Source organism: Gorilla gorilla, chromosome 2 (assembly GCF_029281585.2).
Source record: "Gorilla gorilla gorilla isolate KB3781 chromosome 2, NHGRI_mGorGor1-v2.1_pri, whole genome shotgun sequence".
Classification (NCBI taxonomy): domain Eukaryota; kingdom Metazoa; phylum Chordata; class Mammalia; order Primates; family Hominidae; genus Gorilla; species Gorilla gorilla.
The window spans coordinates 143,517,843-143,544,278 of NC_086017.1; the positions used below are offsets into that span (position 1 = coordinate 143,517,843).

At 41.1% G+C, this 26,436-nt stretch overlaps 1 protein-coding gene across 1 annotated transcript in view; it reads left to right on the forward strand.

Moving 5' to 3' along the window:
- The window catches only part of ACP3 (acid phosphatase 3), a 51,358-nt gene extending 24,922 nt beyond the window's left edge, over window positions 1–26,436 (forward strand). Inside the window, exons 6-11 of the mRNA XM_004036317.5 lie at window positions 613–705; window positions 2,988–3,120; window positions 8,013–8,095; window positions 10,810–10,913; window positions 14,812–14,981; window positions 25,838–26,436. Coding sequence (XP_004036365.4) covers window positions 613–705; window positions 2,988–3,120; window positions 8,013–8,095; window positions 10,810–10,913; window positions 14,812–14,981; window positions 25,838–25,956 — 702 coding nt within the window. The 3' untranslated portion in view covers window positions 25,957–26,436. The remainder of the gene's footprint in view (window positions 1–612; window positions 706–2,987; window positions 3,121–8,012; window positions 8,096–10,809; window positions 10,914–14,811; window positions 14,982–25,837) is intronic.

The following is a 26,436-nucleotide window of genomic DNA, read 5'->3' on the forward strand; positions in this document are numbered from 1 at the left end:
GCGATATTCCAAGAAACATACAGAACCTAGCGAAAGATTTGCATTCCATCCAAGTTTTATATGTATAGCCAAAGACCAAGCCCTATTTGTGTTGCATGTTCCTGGATGCTTTGGCCTGAAATATGCTTTCCTTTCTCACCTGGGACATATTTACACGTGAGTTATACTTTACCCACTTCTAAAAAGAATCTAAGGCAGTACACTTCAATCCAATTCCAGCACGAACCAGGAACATGTGGCAGTCAGCCAGCATCTATCTACATTTCAAATGTAATAATAAGGAATAATCAATTCATGTTTGTAAAATTCTTTGGAATGATATTATCATAACCAATATTACTGGTGCATTTTTCTGTGAAGAACAGCGGTTCTCAACAGGGGCGCATTTGCCTCACAAGGAACATTTGGCAATGTCGGGAGATATTCTGGGTTATACAAGTGGGAGATTAGGAATGCTACTGGCATCTAGTGGGCAGAGGCCAGGATACTGTGAAACATCCTATAATGCACAGGAGAGCTCCCTACAACAAAGAATTGTCTAGCCCAAAATATCAATAATGCTGAAGCTGAGAAACCTGTGTAGGAATTTTTCTTTCTCTGTTTGTGTTTCAGGATTTTATAGCTACCTTGGGAAAACTTTCAGGATTACATGGCCAGGACCTTTTTGGAATTTGGAGTAAAGTCTACGACCCTTTATATTGTGAGGTAAAAGAAAAAAAAATCACAGGTTAACTTGCAATCTGATTTTATGATTTATGCTTATTTTGAAATAGATTAATATCTTTTCTTTCACTTCTTTATGAATGTATTACTTATACTTCTTTTGACATTGAAACATAATTCACAACTTCCTTATATTAACTTGAAAATGCTGACTTCTCTTTTCTCTCTATTATTATTTATGTTTTCACCCTTTAGAAAACTACAAGCAAAATTGCTTTTCTTCTATGAGTTTCCACTTTAGTTTTTTCCCCCCTTGGATTCAGTAGGAGCTTATTTATTTTGCAGCCACTCAAAAATGCTGGGTTCCTGTCCTTGGTCTTAATGAAAAAACAATGTTGTTATAAAGAAAGAGGGGAAAATTACCTGATTTCCGAATGTAGAAATAAACAAGCAAAATATAAGCCAGGTTATTTATGTTTGCTTAACAAGAAAGAACTTCTTTCTTGCTTTGCGATGCATTTGAAATACCGTTTGTGGCCAGGTAAATTAAGATTGCTTTTCAAGGTTACATGGTGTTTCTCACTCACCATGCTCCACCTTCTGGACAAAAGGAGTACTCTCTGTTCCTGTTTTCCCAACTAGCTCACTAAATATGGGGCAAGATTCTGACCACCCACCTAATTCATATTGACTTCTAACTTTGAGGTCATCGTGAGAGTCTGGGGGGCAGCAATTACTTCCGTAGTTCTGTCTTAATAACAGATGACACAGTTTGCCTCCATCCATCCTAGAGTTAATTGACCCAATCACATGCTACTTTCCCAGTATTTTCACTTTATCATCAGCAACTATTTCAGTGAGAATTCATTAGCATTGTAAAAGACTCTTCAGTGAAAACAAGAGCCCCCATTTTTGTTCCAGTCATAATTTTTTTTTCTTCCTTACTACAGTTTGATCTGAGCTATTCCAAAATGTGGTCATGTCATGTGATATTTTTTCCAAATCTCTCTCACTTATTTCTTCTGTAGGTCACTCCACTTTGGTCTCCTCTTTCACGAACTCACTTTCCCTCACTCTTAATTCTGCCTTTGAAACTGGGGGACTCCTAATCAACTCTTCCTAACGGGTAATAAATATTGGCACAAGGTCTCTACCTGCCCTGCTTGTACTTAACCATTCATTTAACGCATATTTACCAAGTATCTACTGTGTGCAAGGTGCAGGCTTTCCTCAAGAGTCAGTGAACTACAGCCAGGTGTGGTGGCTCCTGCCTGTAATCCCAGCACTTCTGGGAGTCTGAGATGGGAGGATCATTTGAGGCTAGAAGTTCAGGATGAGCCTGGGCAGCATAATGAGGCCCTACTTCTACAAAACACTTTTAAAAATTAGCCACGTGTGGCCAGGTGCAGTGGCTCATGCCTATAATCCCAGCACTTTGGGCTAAGGTGGGCGGATTGCCTGAGCTCAGGAGTTCGAGACCAGCCTGGCCAACATGGCGAAATTTCATCTCTACTAAAAATACAAAAATTAGCCGGGTGTGGTGGCGCATGCCTGTAATCCCAGCTACTCGGGAGGCTGAGGCAAGAGAATTGCTTGAACCCAGGAAGTGGAGGTTGCAGTGAGCTGAAATCGTGCCACTGCACTCCAGCCTGGATGACAGAGCAAGACTCTGTCTCAAAAAAAAAAAAAAAAAAGTGCCACTTGTGGTGGCATGCACCTATAGTCCCAACTACTCAGGAGCCTGAGGTAGGAGGATTGCTTGAGCCCTGGAGTTTGAGGTTACAGTGAGCTGTGATGGCCACTGCATTCCAGCCTTGGTGACAGAGCAAGACCCTGTCTCTGAAAAAAAAAAAAAGAAAAAAGAAGTCAGCAAACTAGACCTTGATGGGGGTAGGGGAGAATATATTACTGAAGGCTCCAGAAATATATTGCCTTTCCTAACTGGCCTCTCAGGCAGCCCATTCAGCTTTTCAGGAAATATCATTTAACTCTGTCAGGTTCATAGAAAGATTTCTAACCCTTTCATAAAGGAATGAGGTATTATTTCCCTACTGCACCCTTACTCTGCAAAATATGAGCCACCCACTGATCCAGAGTTAAACCAAAAGCTATGGACTGGGTAGGAATGGGTAAATTCATTTATATAAGCTTCTCTTCTGAAAGTCAATACCACTATTTATCACAATATGAAGTTCTCTTAGAAAGAAATGGCAGGACAAGAAAGTCTGGCCCTACTAGTTCTTGTGAGGTGAAAAAGGATAAGTCAACAAAGAGGACAGTCATATAAATACACACACATTTTTCTTCCTTTTTCTTTGCTACAGAGTGTTCACAATTTCACTTTACCCTCCTGGGCCACTGAGGACACCATGACTAAGTTGAGAGAATTGTCAGAATTGTCCCTCCTGTCCCTCTATGGAATTCACAAGCAGAAAGAGAAATCTAGGCTCCAAGGGGGTAAGTATTAAAAAATGAGAGGAGCATATTGGATTTGTGGTTGAATGATCCAGGTCTGAGTCATTCCCTCCACTAATCAACTGTGTGATCTCAGACAGTTCACTTAATCACTCTTGCACCAGCTTCCATTCTGCAAAATGGGGATATTAATGATACCTACTTCATAGACAGTGAGTATTAAAATGAATGTATGTATTCAAATGGCTTAGAGCAAACAGTACCTGGTACATAATACACTGTCAATAAATGTCATATGTTAGTATAATCATAACTATTACTCACTCAGGCCCTTAGTTTTCTATCTGGAAAATGAAAGCTAAAGCTAAATGATCCTTTCCATCCCCTCCAGATCAAAAATCAAGGATCTGTGTCTGAGCCACATGAAAACCAATTGTGTCTTGTGGCCTATATGATGAATTTTTTAAGTGGGAGGTATGACAAAAGTGGCCTGTTTTCCTGAAACCCTGAGTGGTAGTCATTCTGAAAGCTGATAAAATATATTTTTCAGGCTAATTGTTATATTTTTCAGACCAATTATGTGCTGTTAAAATATGTTGCAATTGACAAGTTTATAACACAGCTTGAAATTTTTCATTGACATTGAAAGCTGTTGAGATTTATTTATCAGTGATGCCTCTTCTTGGTTAGAACTGGCTCTTCATAGCACAGGACACCCTGCCATATGAAGGCAGACCGAGGCAAGAGGATGCTGGATTCTTGTAATCAGGATAAGTGGATGGAAGAAAAAAGTCAGGACCAGCAAAGACAAGGACAGATGTTGGGGCTTATGAGAGAAACTGGATGGGCAGGCCAAGATACCAAATGAGGTGTCAGACTTAGATGTGGTTATCATAGGTATTAAAACTAGGGATAAAGAAGAAGAGAAAGTCCATCATGTCAGGTTGACATAATGAGGAAAGTCCAAGCCACAGGAGATGGTCCAAGTCAGGCTGACACACATATTCAAGGCATTTTGAGATTAATACAATCACATCATGATTCCAGCCATTGACAGACACTATTCACCACAGCATCAGGACAAGTCCATCAAAATCCCAAGAGAATGCATAGAGGCAAAGCATATTAGGGCTGGACCAGACTGGGAGGTTGTTCACTGAGGCTACTTAACTAGGGAAAAAATTCAAATCACTGACCAGAAAAGGAATCAATTATAGCTAGAAAAGCAGGGCTGCACACCAGGTATAAAGAGTGAGGCAAGCTGTAACCAGGGGAATGAGGTATGAAACCAGGATGGTCAGGAGCAAATTCATGTGAGATGAATAAAGTAGGTTGGGGCAAAAAATTTAGGACAGTGGCCATTAACGACATGAGGTTGTTGTAGACCTGCTATTACAAAAATCCTGATTGCATGGCACAGAGACAGACTTGGTAGAAATGTGCAAGTCCTTACTTCACATTAAACACATGAGCAACAAGATCCAGCCTTGAGGAAGGGAGAGTCTCCAGACAGGAGTCTTGGATGGAAGCTGGAGTGTTGGAAAAAATTACCAGGCAGGACACAGACTGTGTGTATGGGCAGAACCCAGGAAGAAGCTCAATCTTAAGTGCTTAACAACAAAAGATGTAGAGGGTGCCTTGGAAGCCACATAAGCACTCAGCCTCATTTCTGGCCCACCAGGTACCAGCAGTGTGACTCAGTCGCAAGCCCCATCAAATGGTGGAAGTGGGACTCTTGATTTATCTCCCCCAACCTAGTTATGGTGGATTCAGGCACCTAGTCCCTCACAACTCAAAGTGCAGTCTACTTTTCAGCATCGGCATCAACTACCACCTGGCTAGAAACACAGGCCCCACTCCCAAACGAGTTGAATCAGGATCTGCATTTGAATAAAATCCCAACATGCTTTATACCAGACGGGAGTTGACAGTAGTCTAATAGTAGATGTAGGGATGTGTATATATGAATAAGAAATGGAGTTGCTCCACTTTCCTCATGTTTCCTCTTTTATTTCCCTTGCCTACTAGAAGATTACATTTGGGAGAAGCCACTTCCCCTGTCTGGATCTCTGTTTCACTACCTATGAGGAGATTAAACTAGCCTGTCTATAAGAGTCCTTCTCTGAGTTGTTCTCTGATCTTGGATTCTAAAGGCTGGCACTTGTATGAAACCAGCTGTCCTGCTCTCTGGAAAAAGTCCAGCGCCATTGTTAAGCAGGAAAATTTCTCCTGTGTGGTTCAGCCAAAACAAAAGCTCAGACTATTATTCAGATCTGGCTGGGCAAGAGAGATTTGTCAACTACATGTTTATTGAATGATGAAACAGCTGAACACATTCCTGCACAGAAAACACACATTGTCTAGGTGACAAAGAGTAATGTGGACACATCAGGGCCATCTTCTGACCTTTGCTAGTTTTTTTGTTAGTTTGTTTTGTTTTTGTTTCTTTGTATTTTTTGTTTGTTTTTGTGTTTGTTTTTGAGACAGGGTCTCATTCTGTCCTCCAGGCTGGAGTGCAGCAGCATGATCACGGCTCACTGTAGCCTTGACCTCCCAAGCTCAAGCGATCCTCCCACCTCAGACTCCCAAGTAGCTGGGACTACAGGCATGCACCACCATGCCCAGCTAAATTTTTTTTAAATTTTTTGCAAAGACAGGGTCTCCTTATGTTGCCCAGGCTAGTCTTGAACTCCTGGGCTCAAGTGATCCTCCACCTTGGCCTCCCAAAGTTCTGGGATTATAGGCATGAACTACTGTGCCCAGTCTAGAATTTTTATTTCATCATTTAACTTCAGGGGTGACACTGTTCAGTAAGACACACACACATACACACACACACACACACACACACACACACCCCAAAAAAATCCCTGGGGCAAATTTAGGATCATATGGCTGGTCATATCAGTGAAAAGAGAGCTCTTCCTGCTCTAGGCCAGAGGTTGGCAAACTACTGCCTATATGCCTAATCCAGCCCACTACCTGGTTTTGTAAATAAAGTTTTATTGAAATACATTCACACTCATTCATTTATGCATTGTCTATTGCTGCTTTCATGCTACCACTGCAGAGCTGAGTAGTTGCAACAGATTTTTTAACCCACAAAGCCTAAGACATTTACTCTCTGGACTTTTACAGAAAAGTTTGCCAACCTCCGCTGTAGACTAGAAATGAAGGAAGCAAAGTTTATGTCTTCAGATCAATGATATTTTTGTCTAGTTTACGAAGATTTAATAAAGGATACAACAGATAACTTTGAAGCTAGCTTTCCACTATAGCGTGGTCTAATGATTACAAATAAAGGTTTTGACACACGACATGCTAGGTTTAAAGCCCTCCTTCTCTGCTTGCAAGTTGTATAATCTAATTAAGTTGCTGAGCCTCTCCAAGCCTCAGTTTCCCCTATAAAACAGAATATTGATATGCCAGAGCCTGAGGATAATCATGATAGTCACCCCTAATCACTCCTGGGATAAGGGTGTAATCATACCAGAACCAAGAACTGATATATTCATGACCAAAACTGCAGCCTGACCAAAAGGCACTTGTTGACAAAGGGCAACTTGCTGATTTCAGGTGGCTGTCATGGCTCCCAAAAGCTTGGCCACAGAGTTTAGCACCAACATGGCATGTGAATCAAGCTAAAGTCCCTAATGCATTCCACAGGGCAACCAATCTCTGAGATGGAGGGATTTAGACCTGTTAGACATGTACATTCAGATTATCCTGTTCATCCTCAAGGAATTTCCAGCATCTTATAGAAACAGCAGATACCTACCTCCTTAATTAACCCTTTTTTGTACTTACTGGTGTACAGACCTGTCTCTTCTTACGATTTTATGAGTTTTTGGAGGGCAGGGACCAGGTCTGATTCTCCTAGCACAGTATCTGGCGCATCATAGCTGCTCAGTGTGTGTTTGTTGAGTGGACTACAGAACCTGAGATTATAGTCAATCTGTTAATATCAATGCCCTGCGCATTACAACTCACACACACACACACACACACACACACACACACACACACACACCCTAACACACCCTACTGGTCATTCTCAGCCAAGAGAGCACATGATGCAGGGTAAAGAGACCAACAGAGACACCAGATAGTTACAGACATCTCTGAAGCAACATGTCCTTAAAACAGGATCTGTTTTGGCACCACAAGGTACCCCACAGCCCTCAGTGCCTAGAAATAGGATAAATACTGTAAGCTCTATATCTGTCTTTCACCACCTCAGGAGCAACAGCAGTTAGGTGTTCAGATGTGAAGTGTGAAGAGCAAAAGTTTCCTCTACTGAAGACAGACAGAAACTCAAATGAAAGCTAAAGATGCTGGCTGTCCCCCCAGTAGTGACACCTAGGGTAACCTGGAGAAATGGTCCACAGAGAATAGTCCATGATCTGTACAAACATCCAGAGAGCTGCTTTCTCCCATGGCCTCCCACAGGTCTGACTGCCAGAGAGTAGAAGCAAGAGGGGTGAAAACAGAGGAGTACCTGCTGTGCTGTCATTTCAGGTCTGCTCTGGAGAAGAACATGGGCTAAGAATTATCTTTTATGATCTGAAAAAGCTGTCTGAAGTTCCTTCCAAGCTTATCAGCCTCCTAACCTGAGCTTTAACAAAAGCCGGTATGGTAGAGTCCTAGTGTGCCAATCCAGCTTTCCTTACCTGGCTGTGTGAGTCACTTAATATCTTTGGACTTAAGATTCCTTACCTAAAAATGAGGGTTGAGACGTAGGATTCAGTTTAAAAAAAAAAAGTATGTAAATCACATTACCTAGCACAGAGCAGATGCTCAATAAAATTAGATCTTTGCCCCTCTTCTTAACTCATGGCAGGGAGAGTCTGCAACTATGAATTGACAAAAAGCTAATGAACTAAAATAGAAGCTTATGTTTGGTTCAGTTTGGTTATTGATTCATCTCCTTTAAGGTGTCCTGGTAAATGAAATCCTCAATCACATGAAGAGAGCAACTCAGATACCAAGCTACAAAAAACTTATCATGTATTCTGCGGTAAGTATTTTCATCTTCATTTAACATGTATTTGTTCAAGTGTGGGATCTCTTGAAGCACAGGACCTCATCTTTTTTTTATCTTCATTTCCCCATCTCCTTGTACGTGGTAGGCACTTGCACAAAGCTTTTAGAATTAAATGCATCATTCTGTCCTTTAAGGGATTTATAATCTAAACTAACAAGAAGACAAACATAAACACTATACAAAATGGGATGGAAATGCCATGCAGGCAAGTGCTTTGGCACCTCAGAAAATCTAGCCATCCCTTCTGTTCCAAGAGGGTGGAGAAGAGAAGCAGAAAGGCTTCCTAGACAAGGCAGCACATCCAACACATCAAGATGAAAGGGGTTAGTAAGTGTTCCTCACTAGTGTGTAGGACAAATAAAGTAAATTATTAGGACAGAGGTTGAAGGCCAGGAATGTTGTGTGGAAAAGGTGGTACCAAATTAGTGGATGTTAACTGTGCTGCTCAATATGGAACCTAGTAGCCAGAAGTAGCTACTTACATTTAAATTAATTATGATTAAGTAGAATGAAAAATTAAGTCTCTCGGTTGTATTAGCCACATTTCAGGTGTCCAATAGCCATATATAGCCAGTGGCTACTGAATTGGAGAGCACAGATATACAACATCTCCATCATCACGGAAGGTTTTTTAGACAGCCCTGATATGGAGTGTCAGAAGTTTATGCTGGATGGCAGCTGAAGGGCCATCTTGTCCTTCTGCTTCTTTGTTTAATTGTAGAAAGAAGCAAGGAAGCAAGGGAGAACCCCCCTGTCAGTGTTTGCTCAGGGAAGGCAGGGCAGGAGTGACAGGATAGGAGCAGCATTTTGGAAATTAACTATTTTATAGAATGACTGGATGTTGGGAACAGGATATGGTGTAGAAAGCTTTTGTGATAGTCTAGAACAATGGGGATATGGCCTAAAATTAGGGCAGTGGCAGGAGAGGAAAAGAAGTGAGCCAGGTTACAAGAAAAGCTGAGTGTGCATTCTCAGTGATGAATTGGAAGTGGGTGGAAGACAATGATGTAGAAGTGAACCCCCAGATGAAGTCAAGATTTCAGTTCTCAGTGGCAGGAAGGAGGTGGTCTTGGGCCAGGCAAATGTACTGATTAGACAATGGGTTTGAAATGCCACAGGGGCATCCCAGCAGAAAACTTCAGATGGCAAAGAGAATAGAAGGAGGAAAGGGAAGAAGGACTGCAACTCAAAGTTGGAGCTACATTTGGGAGTAGAAAGAAAAGAGAGCAAGAGATCGTAGAAAAGGCTTTCATCTTGGAGAAGCCAGGGAGAGAAGAGTCTGAGAAGCCAAGGAGAGACACAGTGTTTGGGGAAAATTCTGCAATTGTATTATACATTCTAATAGCTGCCCATGGAGTCTGGGATGAGCAGGGAAACAGGACATAGCATGCTGACTCCTTTCACTCACATCTCCATGACAAAAGGTTTCTCAGCTGTGGCTGGAGAAAGAAAGTCATGTTTTCATTCATGCAAGAAGGTGAAAGAGGTGACTGAAGATGCCAGGAAGTTTGTTTATTATCAGGAGCCCTAAATGGTATAGACTAGGGAAATAGGCCTGGGCAGGAGCAGAGTGCTTCCTGGAGAGAGATAGGCCTGAAACTAGTCATTTCTGCCAATTGTCGTAGTGTCTAATCTGATTTCTAGTTTTAACTTGTGGTGTGACTTCCAGCATGTCATATCCGTAGCTCCTTTTTTTTTTTCTCTATTAGATTACTTCTAACGCCTTTTGAATATGTGCACGCTGCCATACAGTTTAGGCAGCCAAATGTTATCCCAATTTTGTAGATATGGAAGTTGAGGACTGCCTAAGATTAGATAGCTAATCAGTGGCAGAAAGGGGGTTGAAAACCACTCCCCTATACCTTCCAGCCACTCTGGGGTAAACATTTAGCTTTACAATTATTTTTAAATTGCACCCTATACTTCCTTGTATTTTATCTTCTCTAAACATTTAAACCTCATATATTCTTCCACAACTTTAAATCACAGATGATGCTAATCTATAGAAAAATATAATCTAGCATTAATGTGTTTCAAAATATTTCAAAAAGGCACAGCACTTAAGGAGACTTGATTCAAATTTACTTTCTTCCATTTGGGGTTATATGACATTAAGCAAGTTGCTTAACTTCCCTGGGTCTCAATTTCTTCATCTTTTATTATTTTTAAAATTATTTTATTTTATCGAGATGGAGTACCGCTCTGTCACCTTCTGAGTGCAGTGGTGCAATCTTGGCTCACTGCAACCTCTGCCTCCCGGGTTCAAGCGATTCTCCTGCCTCAGCCTCCCAAGTAGCTGGATTTACAGGCCCATGCCATCACACCCAGCTTTTTTTTTTTTTTTTAGTAGGGATGGGGTTTCACCATGTTGGTCATGCTGGTCTCGAACTCCTGACCTCAAGTGATCCACCTGCCTCGGGCTCCCAAAGTGCTGGGATTACAGGCATGAGCTACCACGCCCAGCCAATTTCTTCATCTTTTAAATGAAAATAATGATACATATCTAAATCATACTGCCTAGCACACCGCTAATGCTCAACCAAAATCTTTCCTTCTCTACTTATTAAGTCATTGTGGGCGCATGGGAAATTTAATTGAATCAGAAGCCATCATGGTGCTGTACAAGTGCTTCATACCTATTGAATGTGAATCTGAACAGGCGATAAAATTGATTTCAATCTCTGTAGCATGACACTACTGTGAGTGGCCTACAGATGGCGCTAGATGTTTACAACGGACTCCTTCCTCCCTACGCTTCTTGCCACTTGACGGAATTGTACTTTGAGAAGGGGTAAGTGACTAAGTGCTTTTCAAAATCAGTATCACTGGACCTTGGGTTTCATTATTATTATTTTGGGTTAAGGGTTGCGTGCCTGTTTGTCTTTGATTTGGTTTTATATTCAGAGGGAAGAATGGTGGTAACAAGATCTTTGCTAGTCATGTCTCTTTTTTCTTTTTCATGAAGACTTTTACTGGAAAATAATATACACAGTAGATGAAAAAATTGGGAAATAGCCTATGTAACAGAAATTACATTTTTAAAAAAATTAAGGTATTCTAAGAAGTAGGCATGTATTGTATATATACTTGGCAAGAGAAAAATTTCTTGATGGTTATATAATAATATTTTTTCAATTAAAGAATTCAAACATATTCACTCAGCTTCTGATGATTCATATCCACAAGTCAAGATTCTTAAAGTACAATTTCTAACTGGTGTCTACCTCTGTGTGACCTGGTGTGGCCCTCCCCAGATGACCACAGCTTAGCTTGAACCCATTAGAAGGGTCAAAGTTAGCGTAGCCAAATGTCCCAGTTCACCAGAATTGACCCACGAAATCTGGTGTTCTCAGAACATGTGAATTTCATTGTTAAAACCAGGAATGTCCTGGAAAAACTGGGGAATAATTGATTATCACACCAAGGTCATACCAAAAATATTTATCTGCTGTGACAATGACATTCTCATTGGGAGGAGAAGAAGGAGGTGTTTGGAACAAGTCACCAGACTTCATGGGATATTATTAGTGAAATAAGAGCAAGGAAAGGGCTGAGTTAAGGCAGTGACCCCAGAGTTTGTTTTGGGATTAGTCAGGGAGATCTATTTTGCCCTTCCCTCAAGGCATTCACAATAGCTGCACACCAACCTGACTGTGCAGTTACATGGGGACCTGGCTCAAAAGAGCCCATGCTTGTTTTAATGATCTGCTATGGCCATCTTTAAATTGTAATAATGTTTAAACAATGGGCCCTGTATTTCATCTTGCAAATTTTGTAGTCTTGGATGTAGCTTTCTGGAACCTGAATTTGTAGAGTAAGAAAGTAACAGCACAGAGACTTCATTCTCAACCAATATCTTCACTGCTTACAAAGAAGTGAGTTCTGCTCAGTTAGGGACAGGTAGATACATTCTTTATTGAACCTCTAACTGAGTGTCAGGCACAATGAACTAGAACTAAAATGTGGTCTTAGTTAACCTTGCTCTCAAATATCTAGAGTCAGCATGGAGAGGTAAGACCCACAAAATGGAGACTGGCCAAATAGAGCAGAAAATGGGAACGAAACGACTAGAGACATAAAACCCTCTCTTAATAACAAGCCTGGCACAAGTCTGCCCATCAGAAGGCCAGCTCTGGGCACAGAGTTAATAAATCCAACCAAATTCCAGGATCAGCTTCAGGAGCAGGCACCATCTCCTTTGGGATAAGACAAGAGAAGCTACTGACTCTACTCGTACCTCCCTGTTCTCTGGTTTCTGGACCCCAGTGGTCCAGAGCTTGCTTTCTTGGTGCACAGAAGCATTTTCTCCCACTGAATTGCCTTCCTTTATGACCCTGAGTTAAATCTATATTACGAATCAAGTATGGAGTATTTTTTCAACTGAAAGGCAGTGACATACAGAAAAAATTAACCAAGGGCCACGTAAAGGTCAAGTCCAATTTGTTGTTATATTAGGATTTTTTTTATTGGCACTCCAGGGAAATATCAAAGGTGAAACGTGATTGCTTTTAAATTAGGAACAAGGAGGCTTCGAGTTAACGAATTCTGTCTAAGCCTGCTTATTAGGTGATCCTGACTGTGAAGTGATCTCACATTTTCTCATGAGAAGATACGGAGAGAGACAGAAAGAGAGAATATTTTAGATTTTCAACCATCTTAAATATGTAAACTGTTCAGGTTGTAGAACAGTTTCTTTCTACAGATTCTTTAAAGATTCTTTAAAGATTTAATTTTGGGTTAGATACAGAGATTTAAAATCATAGACTATATAAAATAATTCATTAAGTTAATATTGCTTTGTTTCACTTTTACATTTTATAAAATGATTTTATCTAAACTCTTTGTATGCATCTTTGGCTTGTGTCTTCACCACTAAAGCCAATTTTGAGTCTTTTAAAATTGTTTCCCAGATATATTCACTAATAAAGATAATTTTGTCTTCTATATAGATGAACCTCAGATTTTTGAAGTCTTAACCCAATGAAAATTAATTTCACACTCATCTAACAGTACAATGCAGGTGTACATTAATAGATGTGATTCACACGTGGTGATTCAGGCACCCAGGGTTCCCTCTTTGGACCTACGGTTTCAAGAGTGCTGTGCTCACTTGCAGGCAGCTTGTAGAAAGGAATGAAAGGGTGGAGGCAGCAACCCACTTATCAACCACGTCAGCCTTTTAAAAGGGACACATATAATTTCTGCTCACTTTCTACTGGCTAAATTAGTGACTTGGTCCTACCTAGGTACAAGGTAGTCTTGGCAATGTGGTCACTTCTGAGCCATAATTCAATTCTATGGAAAGAGAATAACAGAGTTTGATGGAGTATTGGTCATCTAGGCCATATCATCTTAAGACGAAGATGCTGTTACTGAAAAAGTTATTCCAAGATATAAGTACCCATTCATAATACATATTAGGGAGGTTTTTGTAAGTTTTATAGACATCTTATTTTAATTTATATTTTATTTTATTTTATTTTATTTTACTTATTTTATTATTTTATTTTATTTTATTTTATTTTATTTTGTTTTTTGAGATGGAGTCTCGCTCTGTTGCCCAGGCTAGAGTGTAGTGGCGTGATCTCGGCTAACTGCAACCTCCACCTCCCAGGTTCAAGTGATTCTCCCGCCCCAGCCTCCCAAGTAGCTGGGACTATAGGCATGTGCCACCACACCCAGCTAATTTTTGTATTTTTAGTAGAGACGGGGTTTCACCGTGTTAGCCAGGATGGTCTCGATCTCCTGACCTCGTGATCCACCCGCCTCGACCTCCCAAAGTGCTGGGATTACAGGCGTGAGCCACCGCGCCCAGCCTTATAGACATAAGTGAATATTTGCTGTTACTATGTTTATATGGCTTTTTAAAGTGATGTTTTAAAAGGCTTGTTTATAATGACAACCAAAAGTAGCCATTGTAAGGTTACCACCAAAAGAAGGATCACTAAATCCTTCTTGAGTTCCCCTCCTGACTCCTTGATTAGCAAATGGCTTCCATAAGCAACTCACGCTGGTTTAACTCAGGTTAGTTTACACCATTGGACCTTCCCAAATAGTACATTGTTTTTTTGAGATAAAGCATTGAGAGAACTCTCCTTAACATGACACAATGGAAGGACTGGAACACATACCCACATCTTTGTTCTGAGGGATAATTTTCTGATAAAGTCTTGCTGTATATTCAAGCACATATGTTATATATTATTCAGTTCCATGTTTATAGCCTAGTTAAGGAGAGGGGAGATACATTCAGAAAGAGGACTGAAAGAAATACTCAAGTAGGAAAACAGAAAAAGAAAAAAAGGAGCAAATGAGAAGCCTAAAAAGAAGGGAGGAGGAGAAGGAAAACCCAACACCCCCAACCTGCCTCCCACTTCTTATCCAAAGGCTCAAAGTCCCACCCAGCTCCCTGCAACCATCACTTCTCACCACCTCCTCTGATTTAGCATCCTGGTGCCTACCTCCTATGTCCCTGTTCATCTAACAAACCAGCCCTCCCATTTCCACCCTGCAAATCTGTCCCACCTGCCCCAGTCTCCCCATTTACACACCTAAATTGGCTAAAATCTCCCCATAAGTTTTTCCATTAGTCCCTCAACTGGCATGTAATAGTCCAAGTGGAAAGAAATTCAGTGGCAGTTCAACAACACAGAACTAACAGAGCTCTCTCCTCTGCCTTTGTCTGCCAGGGAGTACTTTGTGGAGATGTACTATCGGAATGAGACGCAGCACGAGCCGTATCCCCTCATGCTACCTGGCTGCAGCCCCAGCTGTCCTCTGGAGAGGTTTGCTGAGCTGGTTGGCCCTGTGATCCCTCAAGACTGGTCCACGGAGTGTATGACCACAAACAGCTATCAAGGTACTGAGGACAGTACAGATTAGTGTGCACAGAGATCTCTGTAGAAAGAGTAGCTGCCCTTTCTCAGGGCAGATGATGCTTTGAGAACATACTTTGGCCATTACCCCCAGCTTTGAGGAAAATGGGCTTTGGATGATTATTTTATGTTTTAGGGACCCCCAACCTCAGGCAATTGCTACCTCTTCACCTGACCCTGTCCCCACTTGCCATAAAACTTAGCTAAGTTTTGTTTTGTTTTTCAGTGTTAATGTAAAGGGGCAGCAGTGCCAAAATATAATCAGAGATAAAGCTTAGGTCAAAGTTCATAGAGTTCCCATGAACTATATGACTGGCCACACAGGACCTTTTGTATTTAAGGATTCTGAGATTTTGCTTGAGCAGGATTAGATAAGGCTATTCTTTAAATGTCTGAAATGGAACAGATTTCAAAAAAAACCCCACAATCTAGGGTGAGAACAAGGAAGGAAAGATGTGAATAGGCTGATGGGCAAAAAACCAATTTACCCATCAGTTCCAGCCTTCTCTCAAGGAGAGGCAAAGAAAGGAGATACAGTGGAGACATCTGGAAAGTTTTCTCCACTGGAAAACTGCTACTATCTGTTTTTATATTTCTGTTAAAATATATGAGGCTACAGAACTAAAAATTAAAACCTCTTTGTGTCCCTTGGTCCTGGAACATTTATGTTCCTTTTAAAGAAACAAAAATCAAACTTTACGGAAAGATTTGATGTATGTAATACATATAGCAGCTCTTGAAGTATATATATCATAGCAAATAAGTCATCTGATGAGAAAAAGCTATTTGGGCACAACACATCAGGAAAGAGAGCACCACGTGATGGAGTTTCTCTAGAAGCTCCAGTGATAAGAGATGTTGACTCTAAAGTTGATTTAAGGCCAGGCATGGTGGTTTACGCCTATAATCCCAGCATTTGGGGAGTCCGAGGTGGGCGGATCACTTGAGCTCAGGAGGTCAAGATCAGCCTGGGCAACGTGGTGAAACCTTGCCTCTACATAAAATACAAAAAATTAGATGGGCATGGTGGTGCGTGCCTATAGTCCCACTACTTGTGGGGCTAAGGCAGGAGGATCACTTGAGCCCCGGAGGTCGAGGCTACAGTGAGCCAAGAGTGCACTACTGTACTCCAGCCTGGGCAAGAGAGCGAGACCCTGTCTCAATAAATAAATAAATAAATAAATAAATAAATAAATAAATAAATAAAAACAAAGTTGATTAAGAAAGGAAGTATAGGCCAGGCACAGTGGCTCACACCTGTAATCCCTGCATTTTAGAAGGCTGAGGCAGGAGGATCACTTTAGGCCTGGTGTGTTCAAGACCAGCCTGGTCAACATATTGAGACACTGTCTCTACCAAAAAAAGGAAGGAAGGGACACATATCAAACTGAAACAAAATTAGAAATGTAATTATGTTCTAAGTGCCTCCAAGTTCAAAACTTATTGGAATGTTGAGAGTGTGGTTACGAAATACGTTAGGAGGACAAAAGGAATGTGTAAGTCTTTAATGCCGATATCTTCAGAAAACCTAAGCAAACTTACAGGTCCTGCTGAAACTGCCCACTCTGCAAGAAGAAATCATAGCTTTGCCATGTGGCAGATCTACATGTCTAGAGAACACTGTGCTCTATTACCATTATGGATAAAGATGAGATGGTTTCTAGAGATGGTTTCTACTGGCTGCCAGAATCTAGAGCAAAGCCATCCCCGCTCCTGGTTGGTCACAGAATGACTGACAAAGACATCGATTGATATGCTTCTTTGTGTTATTTCCCTCCCAAGTAAATGTTTGTCCTTGGGTCCATTTTCTATGCTTGTAACTGTCTTCTAGCAGTGAGCCAAATGTAAAATAGTGAATAAAGTCATTATTAGGAAGTTCAAAAGCATTGCTTTTATAATGAACTTTGAAAAATGTATGTGTGTGTATTTAATTAGAATAAAATTCCTCTAGGCAGATTTCAGGAGCTCCCTTTGTGTTTGGGGTTTTTGTTTTAGTATAACAAGATGGAAAATATTAATATAAAGTAAAATGATTTGACTGGCTTAAATGAACATTTTACATTGAAAATATAGTTTGGACTTTAGCACTTCAGATAAAGGTGAAGCTGTGGATGGCTCTGCCTCATCTATTTAAGATGGAATTTGCTGAGGAAACACCCTCAGGAAGTGCACAATATACTAGGGAAGAAAAGAGATATATACTGTACACCACGGAAAAACCAGGGCTATGTCTTATGACTACACAGATTACTGTGGGAACAAGAGTTACCCAGATTTGGAGTGGGGGAAGTAAGGAAGGTCAGGAAAGGCTTTCTGCAGAAGGTAGCAACTGTACCATGTAAAATCAGTTTGAGGCCAGGCGAGGTGGCTCAGGCCTGTAATCCCAGCACTTTGGGAGGCCAAGGTGGGCAGATCACGAGGTCAGGAGATTGAGACCATCCTGGCTAACACGGTGAAACCCCATCTCTACTAAAAATACAAAAAGCCGGGCATGGTGGCGGGCACCTGTAGTCCCAGCTACTCGGGAGGCTGAGGCAGGAGAATGGCGTGAACCTGGGAGGCGGAACTTGCAGTGAGCCGAGATCGCGCCACTGCACTCCAGCCTGGGTGACAGAGCGAGACTCTGTCTAAATAAATAAATAAATAAATAAATAATAAATAAATTTGTTACCTTTTCCCCTGACCCTACTCTTGTCTATCTTGATGAGCAGCAATACCTGGTAACTTAGGAGTTATTTTTTACCCTACCTTCTCCTTCATTCTCCATAGTCTCTCACCTCCTCTTGTAAATCTACCTGTGGTATGTTTGCAGAATTCTTTCCCTCAAAACACAAATAACAATATGCAGGTAGGGTGAAATATGATTAAGCAGCAAAAAATGTTAATAGAAAGAAAAATGTAAGGATTGATGTGCTGCAGCCCGCTCATACAGATCTCAAGAGTGGAATGTGTACATCAGTTCCCAACTCTCAGTTCAACCACTTCACCTGGGCAGCTCCAATGTGGCAGGAGCATTTTCACCAAAGAAATTAAATGCTACAAATCCTACCGGCACACCACTGGTTTGGGCTCATAGAAAGTTTGTTAAGAGTCTGTGACATGAGGTGGCCTCTAATACAGTGAGTTCAATATTTGAACTTCTGTAAAGAAAAGGATTAGATTTATTCAGTATGATTTTAAAGAGGGATGCTAGGGGCAGCAGGTAAAAATTTCAGGGAGACAGATTTTCGTTCAGTGTTGGGAAACTCCTGAGGTAAGAAGTGCCCATTAGGCTGGGTGGCCACTCACCTTAGAAGAGAGATACTACAGAGAAGGCTGAAACATGGAAGATTGTAGGGGTTGAGTGGCTCATTAGTTTGGCCACCAAATCTAGCAAATAAAAGTACAGGATGCCTAGATAAATTTGACAAAAGGCTGTAACTGCCAAGTTTTTGTAATTCATTGGAAAAAAAAAAAAAAACAATACAGGACACTTAGGATGTTCTGAAAAAGCCGATACAGAAAGCAGGACAAAATCATTAAATATAGGATATGTCCTATATATGCAAGATACTTTGCAACCCTACTCCTTAGAGTAGGGGGTTCCACCCATTAAATTCTATCCATAACTATAAGCAGTGTTTTTAGCTAGTGCCAGTAGGCTCACTTAACCAGATTCCAGATCGTATCAATTAAATTCACCAGAGTCTTTGCTGGAAAATTCACAAGTCTAAGGCCATAGCACATTGCTTGAAAATAATAAAATTTGTCAAACTGCTTCTTTAATTCCAACATTTTACTAACACATTCAGACTTTCTTCACTAGTGCTCTCCCACCCGCATCTCAATGTCCAACTCTAATTATTTCACAAGAAGGAGACCTACTAGTGAGAAGTCCCAGTTTTCTCTCATTATCTTTGTAAAGCTGAGAATCTACAGCACAAATACACACGCCCAAGATTCAACCTTGAGCTTCTTAAAGGCAGGATCCATACATGTTTCCTCTTTGAGTGTTCAGCCAGTAGACAACGCCTAGAACCTTGTGCCTTCAATCAATATTTGCTAACTGAATACATGTCCAGCCCTGCATACCTAGCATGACTTCCTTGTGGCTGAGCTCAGAAGTCAGAAGCCTGGAACTCAGTTTATTTATAAATAAGGAGAGAAGCTATGAATGAGCCTCAAAAGTGATTATACTGTAGAGACCCAATCATTGGCCATATACGCATTTGTATGTGCCAACATGTCTGTCGTATTTGACTTCTGTTTTCAGCATAGTTGTTTTGGCATTCTCATGTTCCTCCATTGCTATTAAAAGCCCTTGTTCAATGATATCCCTTGTTCAGTGATATCCCTTGTTCAATGATATCCCTTGTTCAATGATATCCAGCACCGCTCCTCCCTCAAAGATGAGGCCATGTGATTAAAATACCTGTTTCCTCATTCTTGTTGCCATTATCTTCAGTTTCTTGGAATATATCTCATCATTTGCTAAAGACATTGGCAACTTGCTTTGGTATGCTCCGATTCACTCCTCACTCCACTCCTGCCCTAAACCTAGGCAATTCTGACAGCTATAACGCTGACCTGTCCCATACACTGCTCACCATGCCAATACCTAAGCCTCTAGATCAAGTCAGTCACATGGTTTTTTCATTCTGATCTGTGAGTAGAGCTGAAGCAAGCAAAAGTCCAAGCCTATTGTCACCATTTCAAACGATGAATGTAAACATTTTATTCCATCCTCAACTGAGTCTCTCAGTGTTTCTTGGTAAATGTATTCACCCCTACTGAACACTTTTCCTACTCCCTGCAGGAAGGCCTGTTTGTCCTAAAAGTCTGATTCCATTTTGTTTTCTTTATTCTTATAAGCAAGATAATCTATTGATAAGTCCTTTAAGTTCTACTCTCACAATCTCAAAAATATCTCAGTAGCTTTAACCTTCCTTTGCTGCTGTCCCTCAGGAAACCACATTCCTCCCTGCATGGGCTGACCTCACTGTGAGTGTGAACCCATCTCCACAGTCTCCTCAGGACCCCAGGGAATCTCTTGGCTAACTTCACTTTCTTCCTCTGCACTGGCTCCTTCCCTTATACTATGAAAATGCCCAAATATCCTCTCATCAAAACACCATCAAGTGCTTATTCCACCTCACTCTCTTCAATCTCAATTTTCTTGAACTAATGATTTACATGTTCTTGTATTATTTTCTCACATCCATCTTATGCTTTAACTATTCTGTAAAATTATGTCCACCCTTCTGTCATCTCTTTTTTTTTTAACTTCTCTTTTGAAAGCCATCAGTGTCTAATTCAGTGGCCTTTCTTTCATTGTGAAGCAGCTATTAGTATCCTCAATTTACAGAGAAGAAAAGTGAACCTCAGAGGATAACATGCCACAAGTAATAGGATCAGGATTCAAGCCTAACACTTTCCAACATCCTATTTCTACCATATCATACTCACTTTTCATTCCACGGTGTCTTATGGACTACTTTCTTAGACGAATTTCCAAAAATAGGATTGGTGGGTCAAGATAAATGATTATTTAATAAGCAATAGATTTACTGAGTACCTCTTATGTACTCAATATTTTCCTATGTATCAAGCATTAAGCTTGCCGAGTAAACAGCAGCGGACAAGAAGACTGTCCCCATATGGCTTGCAGACCTTATGGAGAGGAGGGGTGGACAAGGAAATAAATAATTAAATCAGCCCTAACAGCAAAGTATGGTGAATTCTACGATGAAGGGAATACAGGAGAAAACACAGCAGAGGCAATTAGCCTAATGGGTCAGAGAAGGCTTCTTGGAGGAGTGATGTTCAAACTGAAACCTGAAGGAGAAATGGTACTAAGCAGGTGAATGAAGGTGAGGAGAGAGGAGGATGTTACAGACAAAAGAGGAGAATGCATAAAGGCCAAGAGGCTAAAGGCAGCATAGAGCACTTTGGGAACTGGAAAAAGTCTAGTGAATGTGTGGAGAGCTGAGGCTGCAGAGGCAAGCACTAAGTGCTCCATAGGTCAAGTTGAGCTGTTGTGCTCATGGAAAGGTTTTAGGCAGAGGACAGATGCTGTAACTGGCTTCTTGTTTTAGGAAGACCCTTTTCAGTCATTACCTGTACTAGATCTCTTTGTAGTAAGATACAATTAATCACGCTCTCTTTTCTCAGTGTCTAGGACAATGCTCTGCCAAACTCCTGAAATATTTTACAGTACAAAGGAGCATATCATTTAAAAATAAATAAATAAATAAATAAATAAATATCACAGGGAGAGAAAGCATACACGCTCACCTGAGTCTTTTCTTTGTTCTCAGGTTCCTCATTCCACATTCAGTATTAGCCAGTATACCCAGGCCTCTGTCTTCTATGTCTACAATCCTTATTTCCACATCTAACTGTAGAATTCTTGACCTGTTTTGTCAAGCTGCCTACTGATAGTCTCTATCAGGATAGTAACCTGTCTCAATCCCACACTGGAGACAAAATAAATTATCTTCTCTACTCCAAACCAATTCTTTTTTGTGATCCCAATCTCAATTTATCTTCTCAGTCACCCAAACAAGAAGCCACGAGATTGCCTTGACCACAGTTCCTCCCTTACCAGTATATGTAGCCTGTTACTAAAGCCTGTTAATTCTACTGCATCTCTTGAATTCCCTCCTGTTCGTTCCCAGGGCCACAATTGCGGTTCTAAGCCCTGAGTGTCATATTAAAGGTATTTTCAATAGTTCTCTATCAAGCCTAATGTATCTCCACCATCCTATCTTTTCCACAGTTTTTGTTTTTCTTAAACACAGAGTGGTTGGCCAGGCACGGTGGCTCATGCCTATAATCACAGCACTTTGGGAGGCCGAGGGGGTGAATCACCTGAGGTCAGGAGTTCGAGACCAGCCTGACCAACAAGGTGAAACCCCATCTCTATTAAAAATACAAAAATTGGCCGGGCATGGTGGCAGGCGCCTGTAGTCCCAGCCACTCAGGAGGCTGAGACAGGAGAATTGCTTGAACCCGGGAGGCGGAGGTTGCAGTGAACCGAGATCGTGCCACTGCACTCTAGCCTAGGCAATGAAGTGAAACTCCATCTCAAAAAATAAATAAATAAATAAAAATAAAATAAACACAGAGTGGGCTGTATCACTTCCATATGTAATAATTGCTGATGACTTCCATTTGCCCCACGTCAAACCAAGCACTCTAAAAACTGGCCCCTGGCCAGGCACAGTGGCTCATCCCTGTAATCCCAGCACCTTGAGAGTCTGAGGTGGGATAATCGCTTGAGCCCAAGAGTTTAGGACCTGCCTGGGTAACATAGTGAGGCTCTATCTCTACAAAAGATAAAAAAAAATTAGCTGAGCATGGTGGCACACATCTGTGGTCCCAGCTTCCCCCGGGAGGCTGAGGTGGGAGGATCACCCAGGCTTAGGAGGTTGAGGCTGCAGTGAGCAGTGATTGCACCACTGCACTCCAGCCTGAGCAATGCAGTGAGACCCTATCTCAAAAAACAAAAACAAAAACAAAAACAAACTGGCCCCCCATTTACACATGTGGTTTCACCTCCCTGAAGCCTGTATTCCAGTCACGTGTAACTCCTCATTATGTCCTAAACATGCCCTTGTGAAACTCTTTCTGTCTCGTGGCAAAGTCTTACTCACCTTGCAGGTCAGCTCAATTCTCAGAAGACTTTCCAAACTCTTTCTCTTTCAAATAGAATACACTCTGTTGACTGCAACTTTCTCTTTGTTTCAATAGCATTTCTTTTGCACCTCCATTTTAGTAGTTATCACAGTATCTTGTAATTACCTTTCTGGTTCTCCTGCTAGACGCTGAGCTCCTCGAGGGCAGAGATTATGGAACCTCAGCATCCAGTACAGCCTACCTGGTACATGTGTGCTCACCACATGTCTAGAAAGGAAAGAAGGAAGGATAAAGAGCAGAAAAGCATGTTCCATCGGACTGCTATGACAACACAGCCCATAAAAATAACTGAAAATAAATTTCTAAATACAGAGTCAGCCATGAAGATAGATTTTTAAGGATCACTAGTATCTGCCTTCCTCATTTCCACTGAGTCCTTTCTTTACCTCTTCAATTTCATTTAGTTGCCTTAAACTTATATTAAATCTATCTGCAGTTCTAATGAGACTGTCTCTCAGGGTATAACTTAAAATCACCTTTTCATGATGCTAAGAAGCATCCTGGCATCATCAGAAAAAAAATACTGGACTAAGAGTTGGGAACTTATAAGTTCTAAGTCATTAAGTTTTTTCTACAAACATTTATTAGTACTCGTTATGTGCCAGATACTGTTCTCAGTGCTTGAGATACATTCATGAACAAAAAAGACAAAAGTTCCTGCCTTTGCAAAGCTTGTGTTCTGCTAGAGGGAGAGAGGGATAGATAACAAATAATAAGCATAATAAGTGTTTTGGAAGATGAGGATCACAATGGCCAATTTGGGGTGAAGTGAAGGAGGATGTACAAGATGCACTTTTAAATGGGAAGGTCTCATGGAGATGAGATTTAGGCAAAGAAAGCAAGGGATGTGTGGGAGAGCATTCAGGCCATGATAACAGGTATAGCAAAGTCACTAAGGCAGGCCTGCTTGGCATGTTTGAAGAACAGCATAAGGATTATGAGGCCAGAAGTGAGGGAGTGAAGGGAGGGTAATAGGAGAGGAAATGTGAGGGGACTCATAGGAGACAGATGATGTGGATCCTCATAAACTATCATCATTAGAACTGTAGCTTTTATTCTGATTGAGATGAGCATTCATTGCAGACTTTGTTTTAAGGAGAGAAGTGGCATGATTTGACTTTAAGTCATTTGACTGCTGTGTTAAAAATGGATTGTGGTCCGGGCGCGGTGGCTTATGCCTGTAATCTCAGCACTTTGGGAGGTGCAGGTGGTGGTGAGTGGATCACCTGAAGTCAGAAGTTCATGGTCAGCCTGGCCAACATGGTGAAACCCCGTCTCTACTAAAAATACAAAAAAAAATTAGCCAGGCATTGTAGCGGGCACCTGTAATCCCGCTGGGAGGCTGAGGCAGGAGAATCCCTTGAACCTGGAAGGCAGAGGTTGCAGTGAGCCGAGATGGTGCCACTGCACTCCAGCTTGGGCAACAGAGCAAGACTCCATTTCCCAAAAAAAAAAAAAAAAAAGGATTGTGGCCTTGTGGCCAGGTGTGGTGGCTCACATCTGTAATCCCAGGACTTTAGGAGGCTGAGGCAAATGGATCATTTGAGCTTAAGAGTTCAAGACCAGCCCGGGCAACATGACAAAACCCCATCTCTACAAATAATACAAAAATTAGCTAGGCATGGGGGTGCATGCCTGTATTCCCAGTTACTAGGGAGGGTGCGGTGAGGGGATGACTTGAGCCTGGGCAGTCGAGGCTGCATGAGCCAAGATCATGCCACTGCACTCCAGCTTGGGTGACAGAGTGAAACTCTGTCTCAAAAAAAAAAAAAAAATTACAAAGGGGAAAGGAGAGATAGAAACAAGGGAACAAATAAGAGGCCATTATAGTGATCCTGGCAAAAGACGATGGTGGTTCAAAGCAGGGTGGTGGCAGAGAAGAAAAGAAGTCAGTGTTGGGATATATTTTTCAGTAGGACCAATAGGATTTCCTGATAGCGTAAGCTGTGAGAAAAATAAAGGAGTTAAAGAAGACTCCAAGAGTTTTATCCTAAGCCAACAGAAGGAGGGAGTTTCCATCAACTAAGAAGAGGGAAGGCTCTGGGAAGAGCAAATTTGGTGTGGGGAATGAGGATGGGGAGATCAAGAGTTCAGTTTTGGACTTGAGATTGAAATGCCTATTAGATATCTAAAGAAACATATCAAGTATACAATTGGATATATGAGTCTTGTGCTTAAGATAGATGTCAGAGCTGGAGATTTATATTTGGAAGTAATTACTGAATAGATGGTTTTTAAAATCATGAGACTGATAAGATCCCAACCCCATTACAATTATCTGCTTAACCATAACCAGATTATCTAATTGCTCTGCTTCTTATTTTCCTCATTCTCTTAATGATAATGTCAGGTGAAATCAGTGATTTTCACCTGTGTTCTATGGTGCACTAGGGTTCTGTAGAAAGAGCTGATGGGATCAGAGGGATGTTTGCTCTCCTATTGCCTAAGCCAACAAGAAACCTTATATTTTTACAATGAAAAGACATACATTTAGAGATGGTACAAACTGGTATTTATGATGTGTATACTATAGTGGACTAGGGTGCGTGTATAGGAGAGTAACTTTCCAGATGAAATAATGAATTAGCATCTCATTACAAAATGGCCCCAAATATCTGCTTTTACTGGTCAGCTATCAAAAGAATATGTGTAAATAAAGGTACATATTAGAAATAGTACACAGTTATGCTAGAAATGTTTGCCATAGAGACAAAATGTGCACAAGAGCTCCTCTTTAACAAATATTTACCTAAAAATCAAATTTAAAAATCGAAGGATTTCATTTCTTTTAGATCCAATTGATTGCAGTTGAGCATTCAGAATTTCCTTTGACCCTGAAACCATGGACAATTGGTAATTTAACTGTAAAAAATGCATAAAGTTAGCGCTATAAGAGGACTTAGAAATACTTCAGCTAATTACCCTCCCTTTTCAGTGGGGAGCTGAATCTCAAGGGTCAAAGTTTATGCTGGAACTGGAACCTAGGTCATCTCCTGACTCCTAGTCCTGTGCTCTTCTTAGCACACACATAATGCTGATTTCAAGGCCTCTTTAGCAACTCCTCTGAAATTTGCAATTAAGGCAGAAAGCAACACTCACATGTGATCTTCCTATTTTCCTAATGCATTAATTTTACATTAATACTTTTCCTATTTTCCCACAGTTCTAAAGGTCATCTTTGCTGTTGCCTTTTGCCTGATATCTGCTGTCCTAATGGTACTGCTGTTTATCCACATTCGCCGTGGACTCTGCTGGCAGCGAGAATCCTATGGGAACATCTGAACAGACAGCTGGATAAGCCAGGCCAACCTCCTGTGACACAGCATCTCTCAGTGGTGCCGCATCTGAAGGACAGGCTTTTGCCATGTGGGCATTGCCATCCTCACACCCTGCCTTTTGAATCTGCCCAGAGCAGGGTCTGAACTCACAGTGACCCACAGACTGCTGCTGGATGAACACTCAGGCTACCTAGGTCTTCTCATAATGGAGTGGTAGTGCAGGCTGCTTGTTCAGCTAGAAAGAGGCTGTTATGCATAGGATGGTTGTATTCTCTGCCACAGTTGTCCGGAGAGAAATAAGAAGCCAAACTCCAATCAGCCTTTTACCTGCAAAGAGTGAAGGGTGAGAAGGTGGACAAAGACATAGATTAGAAAAATACTGGATATTGGGGGAAGTTAGACTAGAAGAATTATTATACAGGGTGATTCTTACGAAAGAAGACCCAATCATAAATTATAAATAAACTTTTTATTTAACTATTAA